This window comes from Rhinopithecus bieti, unplaced genomic scaffold (assembly GCF_001698545.2).
Source record: "Rhinopithecus bieti isolate Rb0 unplaced genomic scaffold, ASM169854v2 scaffold_37987, whole genome shotgun sequence".
Lineage (NCBI taxonomy): Eukaryota > Metazoa > Chordata > Mammalia > Primates > Cercopithecidae > Rhinopithecus > Rhinopithecus bieti.
Genome location: NW_016815892.1, coordinates 588,784 through 611,177, shown reverse-complemented (window position 1 = coordinate 611,177; position 22,394 = coordinate 588,784). Strand labels below are relative to the sequence as shown.

The 22,394-nt window shown below is 36.7% G+C and overlaps 1 protein-coding gene across 1 annotated transcript in view; it reads left to right on the top strand.

Annotated features, from left to right (window-relative positions):
- The window catches only part of GADL1 (GAD like acidic amino acid decarboxylase 1), a 167,566-nt gene that overhangs the window by 58,716 nt on the left and 86,456 nt on the right, over positions 1-22,394 (top strand). Inside the window, exons 10-11 of the mRNA XM_017854110.1 lie at positions 1,176-1,240; positions 1,538-1,619. Of these exons, the coding sequence (XP_017709599.1) occupies positions 1,176-1,240; positions 1,538-1,619 (147 nt within the window). The remainder of the gene's footprint in view (positions 1-1,175; positions 1,241-1,537; positions 1,620-22,394) is intronic.

Here is a 22,394-nt window from a genome sequence, read left to right as displayed (position 1 = left end):
TGAGGATCATGGAGATACTTCATTTTCTTTATCTTCCATATCTGTGGTGCATACAACCTTGCCACTTCCTTCTACATATTAAGGTCTATCTATGCCTTTAAATTCCATAGCCAAAAACAGAAGTTGCTACATCCTAAGCAACTCCTGAACTTACCTATTGCCTGAAGCATCTCTGTCACCCTCATTGCACATGCTATACTGCTCCCCACTTTGGCCAAATTGTCACCTTCCCTAAGTAATGATGTTAACATGGTAAGAGAATAGGCTTTGAATCTCAGATCTGATTGTCATTGGCAAGACCTTGGACAATTTACCTGAACACCTCTGAACTTTATAAGAAGTGGAAGTGATCATAAGTCCATTCTTAATGGAATGCTGTAAGGTTTAAATAAACATGGAAAGCATTCAATACAGCCCAAGCTAGTCCCCTCAAATTCTCAATACAGTTATCCTTTAATGTCCTACAAATTAAAATTTATGTCTGCTCCATTTTCAAGAAACATATTAACTTTTATATTTCTTACATCAATTTTTCTCCCTTTGCTCCAGACCTGTTGACTATGGGATTTTATCTGAGCTCCCCTCTCCTTTGCTCACAAAATTTATTTCTTCTGCAGATAACTTCCTTATGTCCCAAGCTTGCTCTCTCTATTTGTCCTTGTTTCATTTGCAGATATTTCTGAAAGCCATTTAGCTAAAATTATCTAATTTTTCTTTAACAGATATTTCCACCTAGATCATTCTAGTTGGTCTTCTATCTACCGTGTCAATAATATGCCTTGTTCATTATGTAGAATGCTAGTCCTTAGCCCATGTCTCAAACACTGAATGGCGAAATGTTAGCATTGTGAAGATGTTGTCTATGTTAGAGTCTAAGCTACAAGAGGGCATAGACTTTGAACCTCTTCATCCACACATAGCTCAGTTGGTTAATATACTAATATATGATGTGTGAAGTTATAATTCTGAGGGCCCATCTGTTGTGATGAGGTTCTGGTTGCCTGAGTAGAACCAATGATCAGAATTTCCTGGGGGTACAAATCGGTTAACACGACATAAAACGAAATATCGAATAACGTGGATTGAGGTCATCACTGAGGGTTTTCTATGACAATCCACTGGTAAACAAATAACATTGAAATAACATTGTTTTGGTACTGTAAATATCTCAACAGGCTTCTTGGGGTGGCTCAGCTTTGATGTCGAGGAAGCACCGCAAGCTTCTGCATGGCATCCACAGGTAAATGTAGTTTCCTGGTGTACGGCCAACTTTTGTCAGGCAAAGGGATCTCTTTGGACTAAGTGATATTTTGAAAATAGGAAAAAACAAAGTAATTGTTTTCCTTAAATAAACCAAAAAAAAAAAAAAAAACCCAAAAAACAAAAAACCAAATTCCTTAAACCACTCAGACAAGGGATTCTGTAGAACAGTAAACTGTATGAGTACTGAATGTAGATACTGATAATGATAGTATTCCATTGCCTGTGGAAACTAATTGAGTCCTCTCCCTTCTCTGTCCCTTTGTTTAAAAAATAGGGCTGACTCTGTGGCCTGGAATCCACACAAGATGCTGATGGCTGGGATCCAGTGCTGTGCTCTCCTTGTGAAAGACAAATCTGTAAGTTTTCCTCATGTGTTCTTTGGGCTTCAAGGGGGTTAAGTCACTGTGTTTGCCAAGGGCTTCATTTTTGCTCACCTTTTGGTGACTTGGGTAAGGTGTAAATTGAAGGTCTTTAGAGACCATCAACATTTTCCAAATGAAAGACAAAGAAGCCTAGATAAAATATTTAGTGATTCTGCTCAGGTAATTGTGTGGATTTGATTTAGGTATTATATAATCTCATTAGTTACAGCAAAATGGTCTCTCTCACCCGCATTTGGATTATATTTTAAAACTCAGTTTTTAACATTGCCAAGATTTTTTTCTCCTTGATTAAGTCTGGGATTTAAGTTATCTTGAAACTTCTGCTCGCTGAGAAAGTGGAACAGATGTGTGTCACACATTAAATTGAATACTTAATACGCTTAGCTAGGGCTTAACAGCCCGTTTATATGGGAAGACATTTGTTCAGGGCTGATCATCGAACACTGATTTATTAGGGGATTGCTCATCCCAAATAGTTGGTACTTAGCTTCTTTTGGAATGCTAGGGAGAGTTTGAAACTTGTCTGGATAACTGTGAGGCAAGTGGGAAAAAAGTTGAGGCTCCTGTTGGCCAGAGGTATAAACTCTGTTTTCCATGGGTTAAATAAGGATCCTGTGGGAAGTGGCCCAGGCTGGGAAGTGCTACTTCATTCTTAGAAATGCCTCCTCAAGATCTGTGTTCAGCATGTGGGTGATCTTTCTCAGCCATCTGTTTACATTTTTTTCTTAGGGGACTCCCTTTGCCAATGTTAAAGTCATTTTCTGTTTTTAAGGAATTTTATTTCAAATGAAAACTATTTTTAAAACTTGAAACCTAGTCTTGCATGTGTAGCTATTTACAACTTTGTAAAGAAATTGTGGTATTTATATGCTAGTGCCCTGTGCATTTTGACATGATCAAACAGAATGTCCATCAGAAACTAGGAACAGGTTTTGCTTCTATAGAAATAGACACCACCAGAAATATGAATCAGTTCCTTAATGTTTTATTAGGTTGGATATAGTTGAATGTATTCAATACCATTTAATTTTTAAATTTAAGTTTTAAAACTGTGGTGTGACTGTATTTGTAACTGAAAGGTAGTTTAAGATTACTATATTGATTGTGAACCAAAGAACGTAATCAACTTGCCCATAGGTACACATTTAGGATGGTACAGAGATAGGAATTTACCCAAGTTTTCTTTTGGTCTAGGTATAAGAACAAAAATATATCAAAAGCATCCTCAATGAGTGAGGTATTTTACATGTGCTTTCTACCTAAATCAGACAATATGAATGACAAACTTATCTGTTGGTGTGATACGCTAAGGAGTGGGGAACTTAGACTAAAAATTTTATGACTACTCTTAAATAACTTTCTAGCTTTCATACAGTTTTCTTGTTAAATATTTGAGTAATTTAGCCAATAACTAAATTACGTTTATGTACTTGAGGCAATTTAAATTTTTCTGGATCATATCACTCCTTAACAGGGTTTTGTTTTTTTTTTTAAAAAAAGAATTCATTCCTGGATCTTAGTGACAATAATAACCATGTCTATTTTCATGGCATGAATTAAGAGGTTAGGGGAATTCTATTCACTGTGCAAAGAACTGAGCACTTTCAAAAGTTACCTGATTTTTTTTTTTTTAATGAAAAGACTGTTTTCAATTTAAATGGAATAGAAAGCTGAACCATGAGATATGAGATATGGCAATCAGTTTAAGCTTTGTGTTGGCAGTTTTCTATCTCTTTTGTACCTGGTTTCTACCTCTGTTATTCTCTCTTCCATATCATTAATTCATTCCATCAAGCAGCATAAATGATTTGTGTAGGCTAGACACTGTGCGATTCTAGGCTCTTATAGCCTTGAATCAGACATATTCCCCAGAGACAAAGAGCTTATAATCTCACAGAGAAGACAATGAACAAAATGCAGATATTTAATTTTTTAACTGCTATTTTGATAAGTTCACCAACAAATGTCAGACTCGATTGTAAAATCAACAGGCATTCCAGCCTCCTCCTCTTCTTGCCCATCTCCCAATATTCACCTGACTAGCCTCCCCTGCAGTTTCCATATGACGTAGAAATGTCTAATGTGATGTAGGAAAATGTGATGAGGACCTTGAGAAGAATTTTATACGAAAGCATTCTTCTCAGATTTTTCTACCTTGAATGCAGTTGCATCAGACTTGATATATGGGTTGTTACCATAAGGCAATTACCCTAAATTAAAAAAATTAATATGCACAGAATGACAGAAACAAAGGGAAAGTCTTGGATTGGGGTAATTTTGAAATGTTGCACCCCCAAAACGTGACTCCTTTCAGACTGTGTGATATCAGTGGTTAAAATTAAATGTTCTTACTACTGAAACCATCTCCATTGGGTAATCTGTTAGATGCAGCCAAATGCACCCTTGTCTGATAAGAGAAGTGTATGTTACTTCAGTAATACACAGTAGGGAGATCTATGATGTTCCAGGTGGAAGGAACATCATGTAAAAATTCTTTAAAATGTCCTTTTTTAAAATTAAAAAACTGAAAAAGCCTATTTTGGATGAGGCATAGAGAATAATGTGAAGATTGACATAATATGAGACTAAAGGATCAAGCAGTGGGTAGATCATGAAGGGTCTTAGAGACGATTGTGATGATTTTAGACTTGATCTTTAGAACAATAGAAGAACTAAGTTATTGGAAAAGATTTTCAATTAGGACAATGAATTGGAGGGGAACAAGAATAGATAGAAGACTAAAAAAAGGCTTGTAATATCCTATGCCAGAGTTGATGGCAAGAGAGATGGGAAAATGTGAAATTTAGTATACATTTTAGCTGTCAATTTAGACAGGGCTGAAATATCAACTATTGATTATCAATTCATCAATTATTATGGGAGATGAGAGAGAAACAGGCATCATGTCCATCTCCCTAAACAGAATCATTCATTCAGTTGCTGTATCAGTAACCAGGATATAGCAACTGAATGAATGATTCTATTTAGGGAGATGAAGATCACTGGAGGAGAAGAGTTGAGAGTGAAACACCTTCCAGTGTTGCTCATACTAAACGTGAGGTTCTTCTGAGGTATTCAAGTGAGGAAGTCACATAGGAGGTTGACATACAGACCCAAATCTAAGAAGTCTGTATGGTAAAGTCTATTACAGGATTGTTGACACATAGATGACATGTGAAGTCATAGGAATGGGTTAGATGCCTTGGGAGGATCCTTGGAATTAGAAGAAAATAAGGTCTAGAACTTAGCCCTGAAAAACTTTAGCATTTAGAGATTAGATAGAGGAGGAAGGTTTCTCCATGAAGGCTGAGTCAGAATGGCCAGGGAGATGGTGGGAAGACCACAAAAGAGTGATGCTAACCAGAGAAGAATATGTACGAGAGAAAAAGTCATCTCTTTGCCTTACCCATTGCAAGGTTCATGGCTGACTTTCCTATAACAAAGACATTGACAAAAGAAAAGCATAACAAGCTTATTTAACCAACATTTAATGTGAAACAAGAACCTTCAGAGATGAAGATCCAAAGGCCCAGGTAAAACTATTTTTCTGGACAATCATGCAGAAGTATGGTCATATACTGGCAGGGGGGACTTTGCAGGGCCTGTTTGTCCAGGCTTCTTGGCCTCCAAGCATAGGGTAGGACCCCTCCGGAATGAGGGTCTTAACAGCCTCCTTTTAGGGGAGATAGGTCAAACAATTATTTATGACCATGTTTCAGGGAAGAAAGGTGAGAGAAAGTCAGCGAGTGACCTCCAAGGTGCCATATTTTGGATAACTGTGTTCTGAGCCATACAAAATGTGAGGCATGTGAATGACTTTCATCCTTCATGTGACAGCTTATTGTCACCCTCTTCTTTGAAGAGTCCCCAGACTTACCAAGATAAACTGACACCTCCCCAGTGTTGTTTCTCAGACTGTTTCCCTCCTTTAAAGTGCTTATAGTTACTATATGCATAATAGTGTGTATAATTACTATTTGTAATTATGACTTCTCATGTAATATCATTCTCTCCCACTAGAAGGTAAGCTGCATGAGGAGAAAGACTATCATCATATTCACCACTTTGTTGTCAGTGCCTAGCAAGTATTCACTGAAAAGGGAAAAAATCTAGTATCTATTTAAAAACTGAATGGTTAATTAAATACATTAATCATCCTCAGAAATATCTGCCTTCATGTCAGCAGTAACTAAGAATTTGAATTTTTCCCTCACCCCAAATTATTCCTTTTGAAAACTCCAAGATACAATGATTAAAATTATAGCTGATGAGCTCTATTGCTTAGGTCCTAACACAAGGCTTGTGTTAGGACAATAATTGATGAATAGTGATTTTAATTGGTACTTCTTCTGTTGATGTAAGAGCATAACTCTAGTTTAAAAGACAGTAAATTACTTAGTAAATATACTGCTGTTCAGGCAAAAACTAATTCCCTAATTTGTACCTACAAAGCCCTGACATCCACAATGCTGTTACAATGCTGTTTTCCTGGTTGACTGGTAGCTTTTGCATTCTTGATTTCCTGTGTTAGTAAATAGGACTGCTTCAGGAATAAAGCACAGCTGTTGCTCTCAAAGTTGTACTATCACTAACCCCCTTTGAATCACGGGGCTAAAAAGAAAATCAGGGATTTTTTTAAAAATCTGATTATAAATAGGTTGACTTCAGAGGTAAATGCGGGATTTGCTTGGCTGTTTTGGATCAAAGACAGTTTTCATGCTTTGATCTAAAATAAAGGGCAATATATTCTAAGAATCAGTTACATAGATGGAGAAAATCTCAGTATCAGCTTTTGATTTTAGTGTTTATGAGACAGATTTTTTTTATTCAAAAAAAAAAAAACCCCAGCAGGTATGAGAACATGAAACATGCTAATCAGATAGCATTTTAAGTATAAATGATTCCTCTTTATTTCTACCTACCATTATCATTCCATTTGAACTCACAATGCCTTTCTGTTGAACCTAGCTGCTACAGAAAACTCAAGCGAATTTTTTTTTACTTTTTTAGAAAGACTATGTTGACAGTATGGGTTTTTAAAAATCATGTTCATTTTTAATATTTTTATTTCAGAAGTAATTTATGTTCATCATCCAAAAAAAAAAAAAACCCCCAGCAGGTATGAGAACATGAAACATGCTAATCAGATAGCATTTTAAGTATAAATGATTCCTCTTTATTTCTACCTACCATTATCATTCCATTTGAACTCACAATGCCTTTCTGTTGAACCTAGCTGCTACAGAAAACTCAAGCGAATTTTTTTTTACTTTTTTAGAAAGACTATGTTGACAGTATGGGTTTTAAAATCATGTTCATTTTAATATTTTATTTCAGAAGTAATTTATGTTCATCATCCAATGAGTCTGAAAATTCATATAAAAAGAAAGTTGAATGAAAAGCAACACAGAACACTGATATGTGAAGATGCCTTTATGTATTTCCCAATGTATACCTACATTTAAATGTGTGCACACCATCCTTCCTCTAAAAAATTTGCAGTATATCTTGCTTTTAGCATACATTTTCTATTTAACAAAATTATGAAAACTGTTTCATGTCAATATGGATGCTATTACAATTTTAAGAGCTGCAGAAAATCCTATCATTTTGATGTATCATAATTAACTTGGCCAACCTCTTATTGCTGACCAATCAGATGATTTTAATTTTTGTCTATTACAAATTTGGTTACCATCTTTGAGACTAAATATTTGTGCACAAACTTTAGTCTTACTTTAGCATAAATCCCTAGAAGTGGAAGAGCAGTATCTAGCTTTCATAATGCTTTTTAAATACAGGTTTCCTAATCTTTCTTCAAAAGCATTTACATTCTCATTACCAGAGTGTGTGTGTGTGTGTGTGTGTATACACACACACACATATATATGCATGTGTGTGTGCATGCATATGTTTTTGTTCTAACCTTTGACATCACAGGCATAGTTTTGTCAATTTGATAGGCAGACGTTTGTACACTTACTGACGCAGATGCAAACGTTTTCCTAATTTTATCTATTGACATTTTATACCTCCTTCTCAGGGATCTTCTTTGGCTCAGTGTATTGACACGCAATTGTAAATTACCTAGGTTTTAAATGTGAGGCCTTGGAGATAAGCTTGCAAGGCTTTTCCTTTCCTTTCATCTTCATTCTAGAGGAAGCTCAGAATATAGACCCTCCCCGCCCCCCCACTTTTATTTTGGAGAAGGAGTAGCAAAAAAAAGAGTGGGATAGTCATTCAACACATAGTTATTGAGGATGTGCTGAGCCACACACTGCAATGTAAAGAAAAAAAGGAGACTAATGTCATTTCCCAGTGTGGTTGCCAGGAAAAGACAGAATTTTTGCTGGAAAATATAACTGAGAAGCAGGTTACTTAGCCCCATTTTCATTTCTGTTCTGAATGATTGCTATTACAAATGACAATTATTACATGCCCGTTAAAAAGTGTGCAAGTAAAGAAAGAAAATACATTTTGCTTTTAAATCAGAGAAACTAGAACAAACTGAATCTGGTTTTGTGGGGATTTCTTTCCTAGCTCTTGCTTTTCTTCACAGAATTCCTATGGAAATGCCATTAGATGGTTTGAAAATACTGAACAATCTGATCAAAGAAATTTTTTTCTCTCCTGCCAGAGAACACTCACACTTTTTCTGTACAGGTACATTGTAAATTTATTTAGGATGACAGCCTACCAGCTAACGCAGCAGTAAAAGGGGAAGGTAGGTGTTTAAAACTGATTAGAAAAGAAACATTTGACTTGGAGGGGAGCTATCAATCTCTTGTGCTTCATTGCTGCCATTATCATTCTCTGTGTCTGGGCTGTTCTTGCTTGAGCTCAGAAAATTCTTCCCAGACCTTTCGGCAAGGTTGAGAATCAAACACAGAGAACTCATTGATTTCCTGATTGCTAAATACCCTTTTTAATTCCTGTATTTTAAAACTTATAATAAGCAACAGGTAATTTTCTTTCCATGAAGTTTTGCAGGTGCATCACATTAAAAAACATGATTTCATCAGTAATCACAAACACCTGTCATTTCTGCTTTCCTTCTCTAAAAGGTAAAGGGATAATGTTAGAACCTCCTGTGTTAAGAATCCATTATCTATTTCTCCACCAAACCAATAACCAATAACATTTTTAGGATTTATTTGTTGGTATTACCATTGCCGTTCGTTTTAACAAGAGAATTTGCATTTTGCTTTAGATCCTTGACCCATACAGCTTCTATTGCTGACTGTGGCCCCAAGACATATGTTATTATGTAATTGTGATTGAACTACCTGATCTCAATCATCAGTTACCATCTAGTCATAAATGTGTACCGGTCCTAATGCAGGGCTTGAACTGGGCACCACAGTTCTTAGAATCATCTGTGTAGTACACTGAGAGCTACTTGAGGACAGAATGGGTCTCACCACTATTGCTCCACTACTGAGTATAAAACCCAAGCCTCAGCTAATTCTCAATTAAAAAGTTTCCTGAAGTGACTAAGTCTGTATCTATTTCCAATACCACCAAATGGCAATGTGTATTAAGTTTTTTACCCACATTGTGGAGTAATATGTCCTTTATCATGCATCCTGATCTTTCAAGTCTCAAAGCATGTCCCTTCTCGCTAATATATAGGAATTTTTTTGAAGGGGTATGGAAATCATTTGTCTCATCCACATGGCTTGATGTAGCCACTACCTCCCTCTCATCCCATCCCATGTTGGCACTTTAAAAATCTTGACTCTGGGTTGTGCCAACATTTGGCCTTTTACCTACATGCCTTAGAGACCAATAATAAACCAGTGACTCATGGTTTCCTTTTTCAGATACCATATTGTCTTTCCCCTAGGAAGTTATTTTTGTTTTAGTATCTAATGATGCTGTCTTTTATTGGAGACTGGACAAGTAGAAGAGACACTTGCTTTTCTAAGGCTCCCTGGGTCCTCTCTTGACCCCTTCTAATGAACAGAATGACATTCACAATCTGCCAGTTTGCTGCAAATGGCTGTCTGTAATGTTGGATGCAGCATCTTGGCCAACGGTCTCCCAATTTCATCCTTGAGTTCCTTCAAAACTCTTGGGTGACTGCCACCTGGTCTTACTGATTAAGCTACATTTATTTTGTCAGTTTGGCTTAGATGAGTTGGGATTTTGCCCATTATTGGATTTTATATTTTCTGCCTGTTTCTGCAGAACCCTGAGGGTGTAGGAATCTCTCTAACGCCCTTCCAGGTAACGAATTCACTCATCTTGGCAGTCAGCCTGTTTCAGTGTGGAACTCCAATCTTTGCTTCTCTGCCAGTCATCACAGAGGACTTCAGATTCGCTAAAAAATGACCAGAAAAAAATATGAAATTCTGCCTTTGTGTCTTTTCATTTGATAAAAGACCAGCAGTTGAAAAATATCCCAGAGAGAGGATTCTGTTTACACACTAATTTTTTTCCTTCTCAGCTGGAAACAAAACTGATTAGGGTCCCACAGCACAGAAAGATTATATAAACTAAAATCTAAGAAAGGAAGAAACATAAGATTAAGGGAATAAAAGGAAGCCTGGAATGAACGTAATAGAAAAATTCATGCCATACTAAGGACGCTACACCTGCCTCGGGTAGGCTAAAATTTGGTTTCACTATTTTTAAAGGATTGCAAGTATCTGCCTTTTTGCCTTTTATTTTACTATTAACTCGTGGCAACAAGGCCTTCTCTTTTTAAGTTCTGGGATATGTGTGCTAAGCGTACAGGTTTGTTAAATAGGTACACATGTGCCATGGTGGCTTGCTGCACCTGTCAACCCGTCATCTAGGTTTTAAGCCTCGCATGCATTAGGGATTTGTTGTAATGCTCTCAGACAGGCCCTGGTGTGTGATGTTCCCCTCCCTGTGTCCATGTATTCTCATTGTTTCTCTCCCACTTATGAGTGAAAACTTGTGGTGTTTGGTTTTCTGTTCCTGTGCTAGTTTAAGGCCTTCTCTTTTACCACAACTCTGATAAGATACTTGAGGCCCTTTTGAGTTCTTGGAATAAATCATTCTATTTGCTTTTCTTTGTACAATTTTAGTGGTCATGTTGATTGTTTCCAAGGAAGATATCTTAAAACATACCTGATAATTCTAATTAGGCTTTCTAGCTTTGTTGTTTCATGGTCAAAATATTTCAGGGAGTCAAATTTTGCTTCCATTTCTCTCTTTTTCTGGCACATCAATTAAATATATATTAAGCCTGTTCCTTTTTTTTCTATTTTATATGTTCCATAATTGTCTTTCCATGTTTCATTGTGTACAGTTTCTTCTGACCTATCTTGAAATTCTCTAATTTTAGCTAATCTGCTACTAAAGCTGTCTGAGTTATTTTGATACTGTCTTTCTAGCTTTATAATTTCTAATAGATTGTTTTTTTACCTATATACTGTCTTCTCTAGGTTCTGGATGTTTCTAAGATTAGTTTTTATCTGCTTGAACACTGTAAGCATATTTCCCATCTCTTTTGTTAACTTCAATATCTAGTTTCCCTTTGGTGTTATTACCATTATTTCTTGTGTCTGTGATTCCTGGCTCTCATATTGTCTAGAGAGCTACCTTATAATCCTTGGTGGCTTACTTAATATTTTATTTGAAAAGTTACCCTTAGGAATAATTTGAGACCTGAAGTGATCTTTCTTTATAAAAATGGAACCTCTATTTTCATTTTTATGAGCATCTGAGGGAACTGGCAGTTTAGGACCAATGTTTGATATTTTTTCTGGATCTTCGAGGTATAGCCTGCACCTCCATTTCATGGTGGAGATCTTTGGGTCCCAAACAAGAAAAGGGATTTCTTTCTTGGCCTTAATGACAATGAACACTTTTGAATTTTGTTTTCTGAACCCTTTAGGATATCTGGTGGTGAGAATTGATAACACTCCAGGTCTCCAAACTTGGTGGACATAGGACCTCAATCTTTGTTCCCTCCCTTCTCATCATTCTGGTTCTTGTCTTGACTGTCCTCCCCAGCTCTGAAAATGTCCTGGAGTACGAACGTCTCTAGCTCACCTCCTTGAGTTCCCTTTCCATCTTTGTACCTCCAGCAGTTTATCCCTGTCTTGTGGAGGTCTGCTAGGCTTTTCATTAGATGCAGTTTTTATATTTTGTTCCAGGATTCCTGGCTGTCTTCAGTGGGAGGGACTCCAATTCATCTATTCCTTTATTAGAATTGATATGTACCACATTTTGGATTTTTAGTAATTAGCAGCTGTTCAGTACTGCCACTGGAAATAAGCATTTGTTTATTCAGTCTTTCATTCAACCTGAAAATATGTCGAGACTACTATGTGTTCAGTGAATAAGACATGCTCCCTACCCTAAGTTAACTCAAGGGTTAATAAGAAAAACATTTTAAGCAAACAATTAACATATACTATTCTTTAGTTATGTAATGGTTAAAAAGGAGTTGGAGAATGTAGATAAAATAAGAGAACACTGCTGAAAAGGCTGAAACTGTTGCAGTAGAGGTGACTTAAAATATCAGTTACTGGTATTTTCTTTCCATATTTTAAAAGTAATATATGATCACACTATCAGAGTCAAGCATAATTAAGAACACAAATTACTTGTAAAACACCAGCCAATATTAAATCATTTAAAATTTTCTTGAGATGCATGTTAATATATGTCTATGCTAAGTATAAATTAATATATTTTGCTTATATAACCAGCATCTTGCTTTCTTTATCCACTTCTACCCGTTCTTATGATCTAAAAAAAGTCTCCTTGGGTTTAAAGAAGCTTGAGAGTATTTCTTTATTCACAGCCATCATTACCACGAAAGCAGCTAATTCAGCACCTTCAGCCAAGTTCAGCGGTGTGCATTACATGAAAGTCCGCATATGTTTTTAGAAGCTTTCTTCCTATTACAAAATTTGCAACACCTCCTCCCCCATCCAGATACTTCTTACAACTGTAGTTACTGGGGTAATCAGTGACTGTCAGAAACATGGGAAGCTAAACCTGTCTTGTTCAATTAGGAAATATTGGTACTTGGAAATATCATCCAGCCATCTAATTTTTCTTGTGGAATTTTGTCATCTTTTTGTGAAACACGTTAACTATTCATCTATAGAGAAAGTCTCCAAGTGATACCAGATTTTCGTATGAGCAAATTATCCCATTATATGTACCAAATGAAACCCAATATTGTACAAAACCTGCATATCAACTAGAGGAAATGTGAAATAGTCTAAAATGAAAATAATTTGTAAAAAACAGCATTAGTGCATAAACTGGAGGAGAAAAGTAGAGGAATTTTAATTAAGGGTCAGAAGACTGGGTAAGGCATGAATATAACTTGATATTACATTTCTGAAATAATCCCATTCATTGGATCAAATGGCTGTTGATTGTTTTGCAAGTCCATCTTGCTGTAATCATTATAGCTTCAGAATATATTTCATCTAGTAGAGTAAGTCTATATTCACTCTTTTACAAAATGACTTATCTATTTATTCTTCCAAACAGTTTTCAAAAACTTAAGTTTAAAAAACTTCCACTGGGGAGTTTTCCTAAGGTTTATATTAAACCTACACGTTAATTTCAGAAGACTTAACATCTTTTTATGATTTTAGCCTTCCAACCTAGTAATATTTATTCACACCTCATTTATTTCACACCAAGGTTCTTTTTAACTTTTTGTTATAAATTTCAAATATGTACAAAGGTAGAGATGAACTTCCATGAACCCATCACATGGTTTTTAGCAAGGATCAATTCATGAGAAGTTTCATATCTACTTCCCCCTCTTGCCTGTGTATTAAAAAAAAAAAAAAAAAAAAAAACATTATCAGTTTACCTGTAAGTATTTCAGTTGTAATGGCTTTTCTAATAGAGGACCCTGCATATGTTTTGCTAGGATTATTTATACATTTTATATTATTATGTTTTGTTTTTTAAACCTTCTAACTGCTAAGGCTGATGTAAGAAAAACTTTTGAAATATTTACTTATATTTAACTACTTTACCAGATCGCTAGCTAATTGATTCTGAGAGATTTTAAGTTATAATCATATTCTTAGAAATGCAAGAGAATATCAGTATAAATTGTCATTTTTTATTCTAATATCTAAGCTTCATATTGGTTACAATTATAATGCACTGATAGAATTTTCAAAAATATGTTCAGTAATAGTAAACAGAAGACATTCTTGTCATTGTAATTTTATTGAAGTTGCCTTAACTTATATATGCTTAATATTGAGAAATTATCTAGTATTGAGTTTTACCATATATCTTTCTATTATCAAATAAGGCAATTCTATCAATTTACTCCTTAAACAAAATTAAATTTATGTTAATAGATTTTTTTATATTACTGATTCACCTCATTTTATTACATTAAATTATTTTAATATAGTGGATGATTTTTGCCTCCATGTACATGTGATCAATCTATTCTTTGTGTTCTATCTTGGTTGGATAGTATTTTGAGTACAGTTTTAAAATGTCTTTTGTTAAAAAAATTTCAACAACAGACATCGGTTTTTAGAAATGTTCAGGAAATGTAATAAAACTCTTGCTCAGAAGTTTTGGGGTGGATAATTGTGTTCAGTTTTTAAATTTTCATTGAACTATTAATAATTTTCTGCTGTAGTTGAGTTCAATATTTTCTCAAATATATTTTACTAAGGTTTTCAAAGCATAACTGATGCCATGTCTTTATTTTATCTCATTTTGTCTTGTATTCCTGCCTGAAATCTTAATTTTAATTAAAAAATTTTCCCTGATTACTTATCTTATTTTCTATGAGGAATCACTTTTTGCATTTTTCATGTCCTTATTAAATTTATGTAATTAATATTCCATTTCTCCTGATTTATGTTTTTGTTCTGTAAGAATGCTGTTTTACATTTGAGGGCAGTTTTGGCTCAGCTCCTTAAGTTCCATTTTGGAGTGCTCTCCTCTAAATTATTTTCCAATTAATCTATAATAACCATGTTAGTTTACTCTGAGCAAAGACTGATTTATAATAGTGATTTTAATCTCCCAAGTGCTTAAGATGTGTTATGAAATTCTGGTTTTTATTGTACTCAGATAATGATCAGAATGAAACCAGAGATAAAGAGTGACAAATTTTTACCTTTTACACTCCATAGTTATTCTTGGAAGGATATCTGATACAAAAAACCATTTTTAATTCACACCCTCTTTCCCAAGTAGATAAACAGGCTTCAGAGTTGGGGAGGGAAGAGGCCTCTCTGAAGAGAAAGCAATTCTTAAGTATAAGTGTAAATCCAGGGCACCAAGAAAGAATAGAACCTCCCTGTAAATGAAAGAATAATAGGTTCTTTCCTGTCAGCTCAAATTCTACGTGAAACTCAATGCGGGAAGCCTCCCCCTCCATCTCCCATGTCAATATGGTCAAGCAGAAACTAGAGATGGCCCTTTATCTAGGCATTAGAGTGCCTGGGGTAGCCCCCTGTGTTCCTGCAGGCTTCGGAGTGGCTGGTATGGAGGATCATCCAAAAGTGACTGAACATGAACAAGACAGAAAGACGCCTGGAAATAGGAGCATGAAGCAAGAAGCAGGCCTCAAGTGATCTGACATTCAGAGGCCATGGGAGATCTTCAGGCATAAGCAGGAAGGTGGGAAGACCATCTTGGGATGAGCTAAGGGCGGAGCTCAACACACGACTGCAGTGACCAAACTGGACAAGCAGATTTCACACCTCAGTATAGGGTTGCCAGATTCAGTAAATAAAAACACAGGAGGCTCAGTTAAATTTGATTTTCATTCAACAATATTTTAGTTTAAGTATATCCCAAATGTGACATCGGACATACTTATATTAATGGTTTTTGTAAATTTATAACGTGTTTGAAATTCAAATTTAATGGGGGTATTTTGTATTTTAACTGGCAGCTCTTCTCAACAGCATTTGAGAAATTCACAACAACATGAAATAGAGAACAAGAGGAGGAAGAAATTACCCTCAGAAAAAAAAAAATTCTTGATCAACTATGTCTTATTTCTGAATGGTCTGACTGGTCAATTTGAGTTTTTCTGGAAGTGACCAGACTAAATATTATGCATTAGAAGTAATGGTGGCTCCAAATCAGAAATGTTTTCAAGAAAAATAAAGTTCCCTTTGTATACATCCAAAGTGATATAATTTTAAAACTTTTTTGAATGTAGGTACATAATTTATTATTGTAGATATATAATACCAAAATAAAAAAAAGAATTTTAAAACTTCTAACAATTATATTTGCTTTTAAGTTCTCATGACAGGAAAAATATGGCACCTCCACAGTATAATGTTTACATCTCTGCCCAAGAGACCAGCAAAGCTAAATTAGAATATCTCAGTGTTAATTCCACATTTCTAGTCTTCTTAGCCTCTGGTCCAATTGGTGGGGCAGCGGGATGGAGCGAGGGTTCATTATGCCCATCTCTATAGATGAGAGGGGAAGTAAGGGGTCAGTGTGAACTGGGCAAGGAGGCTAAATTGTGTCTACAATGAACATCTTCCATGCCTTGCTGTGACAATTTACTAGTGGATTGCTGATTTTTAAAAGTAGTCCAGAAACTAAAAAACAAAACAAAACAAAAAAAAACCGAGAATTGTATCTTTCCCATCTCCAGTTCCATAGCAGTTATCAGAAAGAAGTTTACCACTTCTCCTTTATAAGGCTACTCTCTTCCCAGTACATTTCATTATGCCCTTGTCATGGAGTAGCACATGTGGCTATTATATGTTCTTTTGGTCTTACCTTGAAATAGTATTCTTCTGTTTTATTTTCAGTCTTAGCACCAAAGTGTAGATTAAACCCTTGACATCCAGTTATAGAAATACTGGTGCATTCATTTAGAGCACTGTCAGAATCTTTATGCCATTTCAATATCCAACTTGCCAGAGGGGGAATGAAATGCGATGAAATACATAGCTGTTTTCAAAGCTAGTGTGAACCAGAAATTTACATGTAATAAGGAAAAGATTGTTTTCTGCCTGTGAGGTAGCAACATCAAGCGTTAGAGGGTTAGCCGCTCTAATAGATTTCATCTCCCAATTTCAAAAGATATAGGGCCCCTTCATGTAAAAGGTTCAGTTGAAATCTAAAAGGAAAATCTCTAGAGAAGTAGAGTTCTTCAAATGTCTTTGTTTAAAAAGCTTGTGATTGAGGAAATGACTCACCCATGATTAGTGGCAAGGTTAATTTCACGGAGCTGGAATCTTAAGTATATTCTAGAATCTGATATTGGATTTACAATACAACAATAAATTAGTATGAAATCATGGAGTTTAACTCTCCCTGTATGGAGATTTATTTTTCTCAATGCTTCTATAGCTTTAGACAATTTTGAGAAAGGTTGTCACGTACATTCAAGACATTTATAATTATTTAGAACCAAAAACAGACATGCATGCCAGGCTACATGAGACTAGAGAGAAGATATACTGTCACTCATCATTGTAATGGGTTCACGGATTTTGTAAGGCAGGGGAGGAGGAAAGCGTCTATGGTTCATTTTAGGTCACTGGGGTGTGGGCACTGTATGTCAGCCCATGGTGACTTTTTAGAGGGTATGCTGAACAGTGATAGGCGTGGGGACTACATCAGTGATTGGATATGGGATAGGAATAGGGTGTGGTACCCTTCACCCTAAGATGCTGTAAAATACAGTTATCCCCGATTTCTGACAAGCACTGAACTGTCAAATTAAGAATATGTGGGCGGGCGTGGTAGCTCATGCCTATAATCCCAGCACTTTGAAAGGCTGAGGTGGGCGGATTACATGAGGTCAGGAGTTCAAGACCAGCCTGGCCAACATGGTGAAATCCTGTCTCTACCAAAAATACAAAAAGTAGCCAGGGATGGTGGCATGTACCTGTAGTCCCAGCTACTCGGGAGGCTGAGGCAGGAGAATCACTTGAACGCGGGAGGCGGAGGTTGCATTGAGCCAAGATCACACCACTGCACTCCAGCCTGAGTAAGAGCTGTCTCAAAAAAAAAAAAAAAAAAAAAAAAAAAAAAGAGAAACAAGAAAAGGAAAGAAAAGAAAAAAAGATTAAAAATCTATGGTCTTGGGGAGAGCAAAGTCAGATCTGGACAATGACATGTGGGTATCGGGGACTGGGGAACGATGTACTGGGAGATGAGGCTTGGAAGCAATTTCAGGTAACATATGGAGGGATTTAAACATCATGTTTAGAATGCATTTATTTTCCTACAGGCAAGTTGTTCCCTCTGTGGAAAACCAGATACTCTCTTCTTTGCCTACTTGAGTCCTACGGTTTCTCCCATGAAACACAGCTCAAGCCTCAACTCTTCTAGGCGGTCTTTCTGCTTTCCAGGACCCTTTAGTGGCCTCCTCTCTAGCCAAGCATTTGTTCAGTACATATCGCAAATTCCTCTAATGGTGGAGCCATTAGCCTCTCATCTATATTGAAATAGAGGCTCCCTGCCTGTTCCTCATGTCCAGTACAGGCCTGACAAGTTCCATAAACAGTTAAAACAAGTGGATAAATATAGTAACCCATCAAATCCACATATCAATCCCATGAGGTAGGGACTATTTCCCTTCCCACTGTACAGATGAGGAACCTGAGTACAGAAAGCATAACATGCTCACAGCCTTCCATGAAGCTCATCAAGGATGGAAGTGGGATTCAGTCAGTCACGCCGAGTCCACAATCCATGCTTTTAACCACATAGCTTATGTGTGCCTAAAACAAGATGGCAGGTAATGGATCAACCCTATTTCCTGCCTAAAACTGAATTTTAAAGCCATAATAATGTACAGAAATAGAAAACGTTGATTTAGAAAGACAAAACCTGCTTGTCTAATCCCCTTTGGAACCTATACAAGATGAAGTAGTAATGCTGATGATTTTGCTAATTCTAACTCATTTCCACAGTCAGTCTGATTAAACTGACCTATGAATCTCCACCTAACTCAATTCGGTCCCCAGACTCTTGCCTGTAGGTTTTTCTCATTACACTTTCCCTCTTTCAGCCAAGGTTGTACAGAAATTCTGTAGATATAGTCACTCTCTCCCCTGGATTTGCAGTCATGGTTGTTCTAAATACATCTAGTTCTCTTGTTCCCTTCGGGACATGTGCAATTTGTCAGACAACGCTTTTCTTGTTTGGTTTGGAAACTATAATTCTCACACCTAGAGACCTAGGATTGTGCCAGAGAATCGTAAACGTCATCACATATCCCTCCTTTTAACCGACCAGGGAGACCTGTCTACTTTCCCTCCCTGCCTCCTTTTTTGCTCCTTTACTGGTAGCTTCCACTTCCTATTTGCAGTAAAACAGAAAATGAACCCAAATTTAACCAGTTTCATCACAGAGTATTTTTCTTCTTGGGGTATTGGGGGAACAATGAAAATTAGAAATTATAAGCCAGTATGGGTCTTGATTTTCAAATGTCATTCTCTATGGGAATTGTGTAGAATGTTTCTCAAATCCAGAAAGGAAAATAAACCATGGCCGTTTTATTTCCCAGTTTAAGTATCTCTTTTAGTGGCTAAATATTTACTGTGTAAAAGGGATTAAAATTTGTCTTAATGAAAAAAGTTTTTTTTTTTGAGAGTCTGGCTCTGTTGCCCAGGTTGGAGTGCACAATCTCGGCTCACTGCAACCTTTGGTCTCCCAGGTTCAAGCGATTCTCCTGCCTCAGTCTTCCAAGCAGCTGGGATTACAGGTACCCGCTACCATGCCCAGCTAATTTTAGTCGAGACAGGGTCTCACTGTGTTGGCCAGGCTGGTCTCGAACTCTTATTCCTTTTTTTTTAATCAAGAAAATGTCTCTGGTTTTGCAGCTTTCATGTAAATGTTTAACTTTTCTGCCTCTACAAATTTGGAAATGACTTAAGGAGTGTCTCTTCACTAGAATGTCTTAAAGCAGGGGTCTAAAAATCATGGCCCTTGGGTTAAACCTGACCTGTCACCTGTTCTTATGAAGTTTTATTAGAGAACAGTCATTCATGCTCATTTAAATATTCTCTATGGCTGTTTTCATGCTACTACCATAGAGTTGAGTGGTTGTGATAGAGATCATGTGGCTTGCAAACCTGAAAGTATTTACTACCTGGCCCTATACAGATAAGATTCTATCTATCCTATATAGGATGTATAAGATGGAATCACTTGCTGATCCTTGTTTTAGAACATCCAGCTATGCGGGTTTGCTTTACCCAGTCTTCAAGGCTATAGTTTGAACTGGGAAATTCTGGTATTAAATATTTCTCGGTGGGTAACATATGGACCTTGAATACCCAGCAAGATTTGTATTTAAATTATTCCACTGCTTGGGACTGCCTTGTGTGACTTTGAGAAGTCATTTAACCTTTCTGAACCTTGATGCTTTTATCTGTATAATGAAGACACCTTCTGTTTTGAAAAATGACTATAACATTAAATAATGTTCAAACATGTGCAATGCATTGTTAACCAGGTAGTAAGCACACAGCAAATAATTTCTTTTCCTTGTTATGTCTATGTTGAGTAAGCCACATGCAAATGCACAGGCTCTTCTGTATGAACAAATATCCATTAGTATAGTGGAAACATTTGTCATTTTAGCACATTTCTGTAGTTTATAAGTCCTTTAAAAAAAATGTTATTGTCCACTACATCTTTTGTTGTATCCAAAAGGTTCTACCAAGTACTTCCTAAATTTTTAACTGGCATTTAAGGATAGTTTTAAATAGGACTGCTCGTGGTGATGGTAATGTCAGTAATGTCCCACAAATCTTCAATGGGATTTGTATAAAGAAGAACAGGAAACTTGTGTTTCAGAACTCGCCTTCCTGCATAGCATTTCCTTTCTGTGATATCAATCTCCTACCTGTACTTCAGGCCTCAGAGGCCAGAACTCTCAAGAATGCTGGAAATCCAAGAAATGTAGGCCACAGGCCTTACTGCTAAAGGTAAAATTCAAATGTAAAATTCCATTTGAGAAGGAACCGTGCCTTTGTTGACAGCATCACAATAAGCTGGGGACATAGATTGATTTTGTTAAGTATTATGCTCTTGGTGAAGCAATTGCTCTTCTAGCCTCAGTCCAAAGCAGCACACTCACTCTGTGTCTGTTTTGTCCAACTTGAAAGAACATTTCTAGACATCTGTCTACCTATTTTAGAGAGATGCAATTAATCCATCTAGACTGAAGAAAAACGTCCTGTGTTAATATATTTTTTCAGGCATTTACTTACACATCATGCCACAAATAATCCAAATATCTCCAAGGTGGTGGGCTGCAGTGCAATATTATCCTCAATTTGCAGAGAAATGAAAATGTTATATGATGAAGCAAGGTGATGTAGTTGACAGTTACACAGTAAATACCCAAAGTTCAGAAGCAGCAAATGACTACTGAATGCCTTTGCTACACTATGCGTCAGTTAACTAGATATGCCAAACATTTGCCAAATTCTGTAATCTCTCGTCTTTTGTCTCCCTTCTCATGTGCCTTGTGTGCGCAGACATGCCAGGCTTCCTCATTGCATTTTCTCTTGGCTTTGAACCTCATTTATTCTCCTGTTCCACATTCTCCCCCTATTATTTCCCCCTCCTTCTCTTCTTCCCCCATCTACACTACCTCCCTCACTTCTCCTATCTCTTATCTCTCCTTCCTCCTGTCCTCTCCCAATCCCACCATATTGTAGGCTACCTTAAATCCCTTTTGTAACAAAGTAGGGTCTCAAATGGATCCCAGAAACTCAGAGTTAGCAGTAATACAGGAAGAGGAAGGATCGCAGTTCTTCCTATCAGAGCCAAGTGAGCCAAGTTCTCCTATACGTTGATACTAGCTTCTGAAAACAAATGGTTTTTCTTCCATATCACAATAACAGTGATATGGTTTGCCTGTGTCCCCACCCGAATCTCATTTTTAGTTGTAGCTCCCACAGTTCGTTTTTGTTGTGGGAGGGACCCAGTGGGAAGCAGCTGAATCATGGGGGCAGGTCTTTCCCATGCTATTCTCATAATAGTCTCTCAAGATCTGATGATTTTAGAAAAGGGAGTTTCTCTGCACAAGTTCTCTTGTGTGTTGCCATGTGAGATGTGCCTTTCACCTTCCACCATGATTGTAAGGCCTCCCCAGCCATGTGGAACTATAAGTTCATTAAACTTCTTTTGTAAATTGGCCAGTCTCTGATATATCTATCAGCAGCATGAAAACAGACTAATATACACGGCAAAGCAAAAGGTTGAACAGGTTAAGGTTCTTGGTTTTTTTGCACATTTCATCCATGCTGTAGCCCATGGACATAGGTTTTATAGTTTGGAGCTTCGTTTTTTCTCCCACTGATTAAGACTTCAGCATGGACAGTACACAACCCATATTCTCTTTGGGTTACATGGAATAAAGCCATTCTTCTCTTGTATTCACACACAAATGAAACTCTTATAATGAGCACTAGTAGCAAAAAATAAGTTAGATAATCCCCCTAGTTTATATGTTATCAGAAAAACTCAACACTTCAGACTTCTCTAGTCCCAACATGAATGTAATATTCACCTGAAACTTCTAGATCAGGATTTTTCAACGTGAGATCAAGACCCATCAGAGCAGTGGTTTCCAATCCTGGCTGCACCTTAGCATCACCTGGGAAACATTTTAAACAGTAACATTGCCCTTACTTAACATGGAAAATTCTGGTTCTGTGGCCTGGAGTAGGAACCCTGCAATGTTATTTTTTGGGGGGAAAAACAACAACAGATGATTCTAATGTTATCCAGGGTTAACAATTACTGTACTAATTGTTCTTG